We start from the raw sequence: 11706 nt of genomic DNA, 5'->3' as shown, positions 1-11706 counted from the left end.
GCATTAATACATAATTGCCCAAACAACACTGTAAACTGAACATATATTTTTATTTTCAGTCTTAAAATCTGTGTGTTTGCAAGATTTATATTTCTCTTAGTAGTAATAGGATATAAGTCTGAATGTTGTTGCAGTCTTAAAACAAAATGTGGTTATCAAACAAAATACTCTAAAAGATGGTCACTGCAGTCCAAATTAGATCATTGCATTAGCAAGGTAGCTCAGCCAGTCCAAATTATCCAAGAGTATCCAATGGTTTGGGATAACATTATTCTCCAGTCAAATTCTATTTAACAAAATCCATTAGAACTATATAAAAATATTTTTTTACAGTTTTTATATCAGAACAGACTTTTAAAAATATATACAGTATAAATGAAAAAATAAAGCAAAATACTTCTTATACTTAATAGATAATCTGCATATAGTCAATAATTAAATTAAACCTATATCAATTATAGAATGTATTTTTGTCCACCAATTCATTTTACTATTTCTAATATATTCTCTCTCCTTTGAACCAGTTTATTAAATAACATATAAATTCACATCCTCAACTCCAGTGTTGAATAGGGAAGAAAATCCTTTATTTTAAAGCAAAATGGTGACTCCTTCCCAGCAGCTTTCATGGAACATAGAAAGGGAACTCTGAATTCAACTACCTCTCCCAGTCATGTGATCACAGTACTCCTGGGGAAAATGGGCTTATGAGAAGTCTAAAACATTTCTTCTGACCAGTCTTGAATTTACGGCGCCATCTAAAATAATGTAATATGGCAACAGGAATGTCTCCAAGAAAAGTCATTTTGGTCTTGGTCCACTGATACCTATACAACTAATATTTTTGGTTGTTGTTTTTGTCAACAGTTGTTGATTAAAGGAAATTTCTACAGATAAGTAAAATATTAATTTAAAATCTTTCTATTTGTATACAGTATAACTTGATAGTTCAAAATTCTCCAAATGGAGCTATTCGACAATAATTATTTTAAATTATTAAATCAGTATTTAATTTCTTTAAATTACATTTTAAATTTTCAGTAACAACACAAAAATTTAATTTAAAGTAATATTAAGAATTTATCTGATTTACAGAAAAGATAGTCAAGAGATCAAGGGTAAAACTCCATTAGAGTAAAGTCTAGCACAGGAACAACTGGATTGCTTTCAGCTGTCTCAAAGCACTAAAAAAATCTTAGGATGTATATGGAGAAATAGATGTTTCTTTACATTACATTTAAATATGAATTTTATTTTCTGACAATTCAGACTGAGAATATTACCTGATCAAATTTTTGTAACTGAACAAATAATATTTGGCAATCCTTTGTTTGGTAATCTTTATACAAATATAAAAATCTCAGATATGTGAAAATTTTTTTTCAAATATTTCTATTTTTCACAGCTTTAATAGGTAATTATAATTTTCAAACTTCAACTATTCCATGTGATTTGATATTTCTGTACAGAAAGAATAAGGTAAAAAACATCTAATAAAAGTAAGTAGATCTAATTTGCAAAAATTGATATTTGTGTGCTCTTGCAAAGAGTGCATAGGACATTTCTGCAGCAATCAAAAAGGTAAACTCTTTTTAAAATTAGATTTCAAGTTTCCTCCAATATTCTCTCTAATTCTAAACCCTGGAAATACTTTCAAGTTTTGATTTCTAGGCATAATGTGTTTTGCTACATATACAGTACAAACATTTTATCTTTAAGCCTGTATATTTTCAAACCACTTGAACAATATGATCAGATTCAGCATGATGATATCTTCACAGAATCAGTAGAAGTCCTCTGTGCAAGATTAACGTTGAGATTCCTAGTGCACCATCATGAGAAACCAGTTAAAAAAAGTTTATGACTATGCTTTAATGGGATTTCCTGCAGGTTTGGGATCATAACCATATAAGAAAGTAGCTGCTATTACAAGGATGGCTCCAAGGAAAAAGACACTAAATGACAAGAAGGAAAAATGAAAAAAAGAAAATCAGATTAAAAGCAAAACAAAATCTTTTTATATCTTTACCATAAACCCAATTATAATTTGGGAAGAAAATGTTGCCATAACATGGCTAACAAATACTGAGTGCTTTCCATTAGGTATTTGGCTAAATGCTTTATATACGTTATCTCACTTAGTTCTCAGAACAACCCTATTAAGAAATCAGAGTATTATCTTCATTTTTTACCTGAGGAAATAGGTTTTAAAAGTTTAAATAACTTGCCTGAAGTCCTACAACCTTAAGCACAAGACAGGATTCAAGTTCAGATTTTTCCGACTCCTGAACCTGTACTCTCACCTCCTGCACAGTGTCTCCCAAAGCAAGATGTTTAGCTGTATTTTACCTAAATACGTATTTTGCATGCAATACATTCAATAATGTAAGGTCTCAATTCTTTAAATATTTGACCAGATAAAAGGAAAATTCATTTTTTATATTAAACCAAGGTAAGTTCTGCTTAAAATGCAAGGAAACAATAACCAAAATTCAGGCCTGATTTACAAAAATAAATTAGCTTAAATGCAGGAAGTTCTTAATTTTCTCTTTATTCTACTTATACATAGATATAATCTACCTTATTTTGGTAATGAACAAACTGGATGGAAACTAGACAATGAAACTTAACTTTTTATATGTATATTTTAAAAAAAGTTAATTTGACTAGTGTTGCTTTTAAAGTTTCTATTAACAGTTCAAAGTCATTCTCCTGCTCTAAAAACAAAATGAAAACATTGCTCTAATAAAGGAAAAATATAATTAATTCTTCTTCCTATAACCACTTAACTGAGTTTTCTGATGAGCCATTTTATCCATATAAACTTCTTCAAGAATTTCATACACTCTCCTGGTGTTGGCTACCAAAATTATGCATTAAAAATGTTATGAGCTAGACACGATGGTAGGCAGGAGAGGCCTGTCTCAAAATAAAATAAAAAGGGCTGGGTGGTAGCTCAGTAGTAGAACAGTTGTCTAGCATGTATGAAGCTCTGGGTTTTATCCCCAATACCACCAATATTTGACTTAGTTTATCACTTTATAACACACACACACACACACACACACACACACACACACGTGTGTGTGTGTGTGTGTGTGTGTAAAAGTTTTTCAATGGAAGATTTCCTTTCAAGTAGTTTGAAATCTTCTTAAAAAATAGATAAATGGATTTTTAAATTATATTTCAATATTTTTTCAAAAGTTATAATAGGATAAAATATCAAATTACTTTAAGAATTCTTAATTTTATATATATTTTAAGAATTTAAAGAAATAGAAAATAATAATTTACCTGGTTGGCACAAAATCTTGTAGCCAAAAATAGGATATCAGTGTTGATAATATTATGGATAAAGAGGTTGCAAATCCTTTTAAAATATTATCCGCGTACTTAATAACAGCAGCTATTACAAGGCCTCCAAGTGCCTACAAAAGTTTTAGGAGATTATTTTTAAAAACAGAATTACTTTGCAGAGAATTTCATTATTCAATGAAGATTTAGGCTTTTGTCCTACGAATCGAATCCTATTATAGTAAGCAATTTATATTAAACATCTCATAAACAATACACTCACAGGTTTTGTTCACTAGTCCACATATTTCAAAAGGTAACTCATAGAGTAACTACCAAAATTATCTGAGGCTTACTGTAATAAAGTATGATCACATTATGAAAAGACATCTATCCACACCTAATTATTAATTAAACATCATTTGTTTGGACAAATGTGGGAAGACTGGTCACTGTAAACAGTGTTATATTTTTATCTTTGAGTAAAAAAAGATATAATTTGTTATAGTTAGAAATAATTTAAAAGATTTTTTTCACTAACCTTTCAGCAACCTCCTAACTTGGCTTTCTTCTTCTAGGTTCTCTCCATCCTAATTTACCACTCACTGTCATCAGATTACTCTTGCTAAATTAGTTTTAATCATCTTTTTCTCTTCCTTTGTTTCCTCTCTCTCCTTACTCCCTCCCCTCCCAGCTTTCTTTCTGCTGTGCTGGAAATTGAATCCAGGGACTCATACATGGTAGGTAAGTGCTCTACCATTAAGCTATCCACTAGCCTTGTGCTCTATCTAGGTTCGATTCTCAGCACCACATTAAAAAAAAAAATAAAGGCATTGTGTTGTGTCCATCTACCAAAAAAAAAAAAAAGATTCTCTCTCTCTCTCTCAAAAAAAAAAAAAAAAAATCCAGATGGGGCTATTTTTAAAATGAGGTTGTGGGCTGGGGATGTGGCTCAAGCGGTGGTGCGCTTGCCTGGCATGCGTGTGGCCCGGGTTCGATCCTCAACACCACATACAAAGAAAGATGTTGTGTCCACTGGAAAAAAAAAACTAAAAAATAAATTAAAAATAAAATGAGGTTGTTGTGGGTGGGTGGTGGCTCAGTGTTACAGTGCTTGCCTAGCAAATCCAAGGTCCTGGGTTCAATCATCAAGGAGATCCCCCAACCCAAAAAACGGAGAGAGAGTGATTTTACTGTATAGGTTGATCATCCCTAATCCAAAGTATTCCAAAATCCTAACTTCATTTGAGCACTGACATGATGCCACAAGCAGAAAATGCCACACCTGACTTCATGTAATGGGTAGTCATAATACAAGTACATTAAAAATATTATGTGTATAAGGTGTGTGTATATGTTTGTGTATGTGTGCGCATGCACGCACATGTGCATGTATGTGAGTCCATTCCCCAAAATGAAAAATCTGAAACACCTTTGATCTCAAATATTTTGGATAAGGGATATGCAACCTGTACTTCATATCAGTTTCCAAATCTGGACTACTCACCTTAACAACTTTCCCTCCACCTTTAATGACAGTAGCTTTATTTAGAGAAAGTCACAAATTACTCCAATTGAGTTTACTACAAATTAATGTTTGAGTTCCATTATTTCTAGGCAACAATGTCATTCCTCTATGTATTCCTAAGATCAGTCAGTTATACCAAATCTTTTTAATTTGCTCATGTCTTGAGCCCCTAGTTAAGGGAAGATGACCTCCCCTTTTGCTAGGATAAATTATATCACACATAAATTCTCTTGACTTACCCTAATTGCACTTCAAATTTTGTCTCATTGTGTCTCCTTTCTTTCAGTGTCTTAAAAACAGAAATATCCTTCCTGCTTTCAAAACCAAGCTATTCTCTGACATCTTCACTAGCCTTCCAGGACTTTTCTCCTTATAACTTCAAATACCTCTAGAAGAATAGAAGGCTCTGAGAGCAGTGACTTGTATCTTCATTTTTATGTCCTCCAGAGTAGAATACTCAATAAGTTTTTTTTTTTTTTTTTTTTTTTTGGTGGTGCTAGAGATTGAACCCAGGGCTTTGTTCATGTGAGGCAAGCTCTCTATCAACTGAGGTATATCCCCAGTCCTCAATAAGTATTTCTTGAAAACGAAATTAATTACTTGACTCTTGAATAAATTCAAATTAAATACAAACTGACCTAATTTGACAGGAATATTTCAATGTTAACTAAAAAATGAAGCTAAAAAACTAGAATGAAATATCTAGCTCTGTTTCTTTGATCTTCAGGGGCTGACCACACACTTTCTGTACAATATGAGTTATAGAAAAATCAAAAGTTTTATTTGTCCTTAGCTTCAGCCGCTTTATTATTAAACTTGCATTTCACAGTGTTTACTCAGGACCCTTTTTAAAGTGAGTTTTTCATTAGAGCATTAAGACCAGTTCTATTTTTAACTTCCCTGAATAAATTAGACACAATGAAAGAACTAACAGGAGGGATCCCCCTGCCATCGCCTTCCCCGCCAATATCCATAGCAACTTTTTTCTCTTTAGCATTAAATAAAAGAGTTTACATGCTTTACCTGAAGAACAACTACTATCCAGGTCAGTCGGTTATATCCCTGAAAAAAACCATTCTTTGATACCAATTCTCCATCATAAATGTAAACACCCATTAATCCAAATATGCTCCCAAAAAAACCTAAAAAAAAAAGAGAGAGAAGTCTGTACCATATCATTTAGTTTTTCTGAAGAGAGATTGTTTCTGTTGATATCCCACAAACTTTTATAGCTACTTTTTTTTTAAATGAAATTTGACTACTCTTAAATTTTTGTATTTGGTTTGGTTTATATAAACTTAACAAAGTAACACACAGTATTATATCATGACTACAGACAAAGTCAAAGATGGGGAATATTAAAAAGAACAGAGATTATCAAATGAGTGCTAAAATAAAATAATTGCAGAAATTATATGATTATATGGCTGCCCCATTCAAATATTTACAAAATCTCCTGATTTCAGTATATGTCATATCTTGTATCTTCCTTTTGCTGTCTAAATTTTGATATCTTTACATTAATACATTCATATATAAAAGCTTACACATGTAACAGCCTTTTTTCATATTTAGAAGTTTGAAAGTATAATAATTAATAATCAAAAAATGAGGCGTAAGAAATATTAGAATCTATATGTATTGCTGAAATCTCAATTTTGGGGAAAGTCAGCTCAGTGAAAATAGAAATTATACCTTATTCATTACCGAGTTCCTCACCTTAACAATAGAGCCTATCACATGACTACTGTATTTAAGCAATTTCCAGGATCACTGGTAGGCTATGTATGTCTATAGGAACCATCTCTATGGACAATCTTTGGAATATATGCAGTCAATGGGGGTAGCAGGGATATGTTTTTTTTTTTTTGTAAAGCTAGAACTAGGCAGCTTTCCATAACAAAAGGAATTAAAGAGGATATGAAAAACTCTTTAAAATTTCATTTAATGCCAGCCTTCTCCTTAATTTTGAACATGAAATTAATGCTAGCATATAATTCCAAAAATTCCTGAAAGCAGCAAAATTTTAAAAATTTAATTTATAAAAGTAATACTTTATGGGGCTGGGGATGTGGCTCAAGCGGTAGTGCGCTCGCCTGGCATGCGTGCAGCCTGGGTTCATCCTCAGCACCACATACAAAGAAAGATGTTGTGTCTGCCGAAAACTGAAAAATAAATATAAAAAAAGTAATACTTTATAATTAACTAAAAACATATATAGTATATACTATAGTTTGGAGCTAAAATGTCCCCCAAAGGCCCAAGTGTTAAAGGCTTGGTCCCCAGCTTGTGGCAATATTGGGAAGTGAAAGAACTTTCAAGAGGTGGGTCCTAGAGAGGATGGGCGAGGTAGTGTATGCCTGTAATCCCAATGGCTTGGGAGACTGAGGCAGGAGGATCAGAAGTTCAAAGCCAGCCTCAGTAACTTAGCGAGGCCCTAAGAAACTCAAAATACCCTGTCTCTAAATAAAATATAATAAAGGGCTGAGGATGTGGTTTGGCGGTTAAGTGCTGCTGGGTTCAATTCCTGGTATTAAAATAAAGAGATGAGACCTACCAGGAGGTCTTAGGTCATTGGGACGCTGATCTCTTCCTGTATCTTTGCTTCCTGGCCACCATAAGGTCAACAGCTTCCTCTGCTATGAACTCTTACCATGATGCATTGCCTCACCACAAGCCAGAAACAATCGGGACAAATGAGCATGGATTGAAACCTCCAAAACTATGAGCCAAAATAAACCGTCTGTCTTTTATAAATTGGTTTATCTCAGGTGTCTGTTACAGTGATGGAAAACTGACTAACACAGTAGACAAGGATACATACATGTTTCATATGTCCACATGTACAGACCTACTATATTCTAACAGTTGCATAATGTCACACTATCTGGTATCAAATATGTATATGTATGTTAGGAATTGTTCTAATAGCTTTAAGCATGTCAACTCACTACCTATGAGGTAGATACTTATATGCAACCATTTTTTACAAATGAAGCAACCTCCCCAAACTCATACTGCTAGTAAGTGATGAACTCAATATCTGAATCTAGGAAGTGTGGCTCTGGAGTCTAATTTTTTTCCTCCCGTTTTTAGAGTCTATGAGCCTTCCCATTATGCTATTTAATCAAATCATAATTTACTTAACCAGTCTCTGTTTTCTATTTTTTATCAATGTAAATAATGCTTAAATGAATAACCTTGGACATATTTTTTTTTAAATTATAGGATAGATTTTGTTAACATGAAATTCTTGTATCAAAGCATACATTTATTTAAAAATTTGGTAAGCATTTCCAAATTGAGGTCCAACAAAGTTGTTTTCTACTCTCTGGCTAATAATGGATCATATCAATTTGCTAACCTTTGACAAGTCAATATTTGAAAAATGCTACTATATTATTTTAATTTTTGTTCTTATAATGTTTAGTTATAGCTATAACTTTGAAGTATCTTTCAAAGAGGATCTTTTCAGGGCTGGGATGTAGTTCAGTGGCAAAGCTTCTGCCCCACATTTGCAAAGCTCAGGATTTGACCCCCAGTTACAAAAAAAAAAAAAAAAAGAGAAAAGAATCCTTTTTTAGTCGCTCACCATTTTTTTCCATAAGCATTGTGCTATCTGATCAAACAAATACAAGATCTACGAAGCACCATATAAACATAAATAAATTCTAACTTATTTCCCATTTTTATCTTACAATTTAAAAAAATTTTAGGCGACTCACACAAACCTTTAATATCTTGTTTTTTTCTTGTCTATTTGCATATTTATATAAATAGATGACTTTAGTGCTTATTACATGGATATGTAAGACACTTTTCCCTAAATACTTCACATGTATTATCTCATTTAATATTCATAGCAGCATATGAGTGGGTACTGTAATTAGGTACACTTTTCTTTCTTGTTTTTTTCTTTTTTACAGTACTGGGGACTGAACCCAGGGTTTCCTGCCTGCTAGTCTTTTTTATCTTGAGACAGTCTACGTTGTCCAGGCTGGCTTCACACTTGAAATCCTTCTGCTTCAGCCTCCCAAGTAGCTGAAATTAAAGGCATGCACCACCACAGCCAGCAATTAGTTACTACATTTTATAGATGAAAGTGAATCACATATATGTTAAAATAACTTCTGAAATGTCAGAGACAGTAAGTGATAAAATCAGGATTTGAGTAGCATGACTTTAAAACTAAGTGTTCTTAAGCACTCTGCTACAGATATAAGTTTTTTGAAATGGTAAATTAAACTGATTACTGCTTTTAAGTCTGTGAAACTATATTCTAAACAAACTGAACAAAAAGAAGCTAATTAAATTTTGCTTTAAAAATATTTACCCTAAAAGGGAAAAAATGATACATTTCTACACATTTTGCAGAGAAACATAAATAAATCCTATTTGATAACATGAAGATTCAGTTTTTTGTTACCACATTATTGGAAAACAGATGAAAGGATGACTAATCAAATTTGGGAAGTTTGACTTACAATATGGGCCATTAGGAGTATAAACAATTTGCTGTGTAGGAAACAGAAGAGGCCTATATGACTGCTGATCAAGAGAGAAATGGATATCTATTAAATTGATGTGGATTGGAGAAAAAAACAGTGATTTCAAAAATAAGCCCCAAATTCTCAGGGACAAAAACTTAAAATAGAATGTGTTCACTTGCAAAGCACTGCTTCTCACATGGCAGTTTTCTAAGTAGCACTATCCAAAATGAATATAAGCCAATAATACTAATTTTTGGAATCCTTGTATGAGGATTTAATCATAATAATACTATAAATAGTTTAAATATTTGCTCAAAGGCAATCCATAGGGCCTTTTTCTTTTAAGCTACTTACCTTCCGTTAGAAAAATACTATATTATTTAAGAGCTAAAACATAACACTTTGAAATAAAAAAGCATGTTAATATTTAGGAAAAGTTCATCATTTCTAACTTCCTCCACTTAAGTATCTTTTTTTAATATTTATTTTTTAGTTGTAGTTAGACACAATACCTTTATTTTATTTATTTATTTTTATGTGATGCTGAGGATAGAACCCAGGGCCTCGCATGTGCTAGGTGAGCACTCTACCACTGAGCCACAACCTCAACCCCACTTAAGTATCTTAATCCACCTTTTCAGGAGTAAAATAGTTATTTGCAACACCTGAAATGAAAGAAGTGAAAACTAAGGGTAAAGTTACTAATGCTACAAATGATAAGAACAGGAATAGATTATATGTTATGTTACAAACTTACAATTCCATATTCTTGAATAAAAGGCATTCATTTAAATACTTTTTTTTTTTTTGAGATAGGGTCTCACCACGTTGCTTAGAACCTCTGCTAATTTGCTAAGGCTAGCCTTAAACTTGCAATCCTGTCTCATCCTCTTGAGTGGGTGCCAACCACACCCAGCTTTAAAATACATTTCTTTAATTTTTAAGATTTTTAAAAAATATTCATTTTTTGTAGTTGTACACAATACCTTTATTTATTTATTTATATGTGGTGCTGAGGATTGAACCCAGAGTCTTGCATGTGTGAGGCAAGTGCTCTACCACTGAGCCATAACCCCAGCCCCTAAAATACATTTTTTCTAAAAGGAAAAACATTGCCAGATACTTGCATAAATGGCATATTTTATGCAAGACTTACTTAAAAAGATGTACAGAAATTTGTAAATATAACAATATAATAACTTTTTTTTTTTTTTTTTTTTTGTACCAGGGATTGAACTCAGGGGTACTCGACCACTGAGCCACATCCCCAGCCCTATTTTGTATTTTATCTAGAGACAGGGTCTCACTGAGTTGTTTAGGGCCTCACAGTTGCTGAGCCTGGCTTTGAACTCATGATTCTCCTGTCTCAGCCTCCCAAGCCACTGGGATTACAGGTGTGTACCATTACACCCAACAAGATAATCACTTTTTAAAATACTAAAGGGGATGGAGCTTTGGCTTAGTAATAGAGTATTTGCTAACATTCACAAGGCCTTGGGTTCAATCTCCAGCACTGCAAAGGGAAAAAAAAAAATTAGAAAAGACTTAAAACTTACCAAGCTGAATGTTTCTTATCCACACTGATTGTTTTGTTTCTTTTAAGATTTTCTCAAAATAAACTCCAGCAAAGCCACTTGAAAAACATGCTGTTAGAACTGCCATGAGGCCTACAAATTGAGAGCCAGCTGAAAGTTCCTTAGAATCAATCTCTTGAGAATCTGAGGGCCACTGAATAAAAACAAAATTGAAGTTTAATTCTTATAGTACTTTAATACTTTATAAAGTACATATTAAGAGCCCACTCTTAGAATCATTTGATTTCCCCCCACATTAACAATATATCACTATTTCAAGTTAATAATTTCAAAATAATACCCTAATGGAAAATAAGTATTTATATTTCATCTTTTACAGAGACTTTTACTTTAAGATAATCTGTTAAAGTTTAATTTTTTTTTTATGCTGGGGAGTAGTGTAGCTCAGTGGTAGAGCACTTGCCTGGCATGCACAAGGCCCTGGGTTCAATCCCCAGTACCATTTATTAAAAAAAAAATAAATTAACCTGGGCACAGTGGTGCATACTTGTAATATCAGCTACTCAGTTGAGGCAGGAGGATTGAAAGTTCAAGGACAACCAAGGCAACTTAGCAAGACCCAGCCTCAAATAAAAGGTAAACAAGATTGGGATATAGCTCAGTAGTAGAGCACTGGGCTCAATCCCTAGTATTCTACCCCTCCAAAAATCTTTAATTTTTTATAGACTACCTTGAAATATAGTTGATGGAAGTATAAGATTCCTACATGCCCTCTGTTGCCTCAGCAAAAGCATAGATAACTGGAAAGAGACGTACTAAATCAAGTTTAATAACAGGAAGCTGTTGGGAGGGGAACCCC

The 11706-nt window shown here is 32.9% G+C and overlaps 1 protein-coding gene and 1 non-coding gene across 3 annotated transcripts in view; one reads left to right on the top strand and one right to left on the bottom strand.

The window, feature by feature from the left end:
• Positions 1–565: 565 nt before the first annotated feature.
• Positions 566–11706, bottom strand: part of Slc35a3 (solute carrier family 35 member A3) — a 39573-nt gene continuing 28432 nt past the window's right edge. For both annotated transcript variants that reach the window (XM_005339678.5, XM_078026820.1), the window contains 4 exons: positions 10869–11040; positions 5846–5964; positions 3295–3428; positions 566–1955 (listed from right to left, as the gene is read on the bottom strand). In XM_005339678.5, the coding sequence (XP_005339735.1) occupies positions 1865–1955; positions 3295–3428; positions 5846–5964; positions 10869–11040 (516 nt within the window). In that variant the 3' untranslated portion in view covers positions 566–1864. The remainder of the gene's footprint in view (positions 1956–3294; positions 3429–5845; positions 5965–10868; positions 11041–11706) is intronic.
• Trnaa-ggc (transfer RNA alanine (anticodon GGC)) lies at positions 11281–11352 on the top strand. The gene has a single exon. It is a non-coding gene; the product is annotated as a tRNA-Ala (tRNA).

Source organism: Ictidomys tridecemlineatus, chromosome 11, assembly GCF_052094955.1.
Source record: "Ictidomys tridecemlineatus isolate mIctTri1 chromosome 11, mIctTri1.hap1, whole genome shotgun sequence".
In the NCBI taxonomy this organism is placed as follows: Eukaryota; Metazoa; Chordata; class Mammalia; order Rodentia; family Sciuridae; genus Ictidomys; species Ictidomys tridecemlineatus.
Note: the sequence above shows the minus strand (reverse complement) of the source record. Positions and strands in the feature narration are given on the sequence as shown.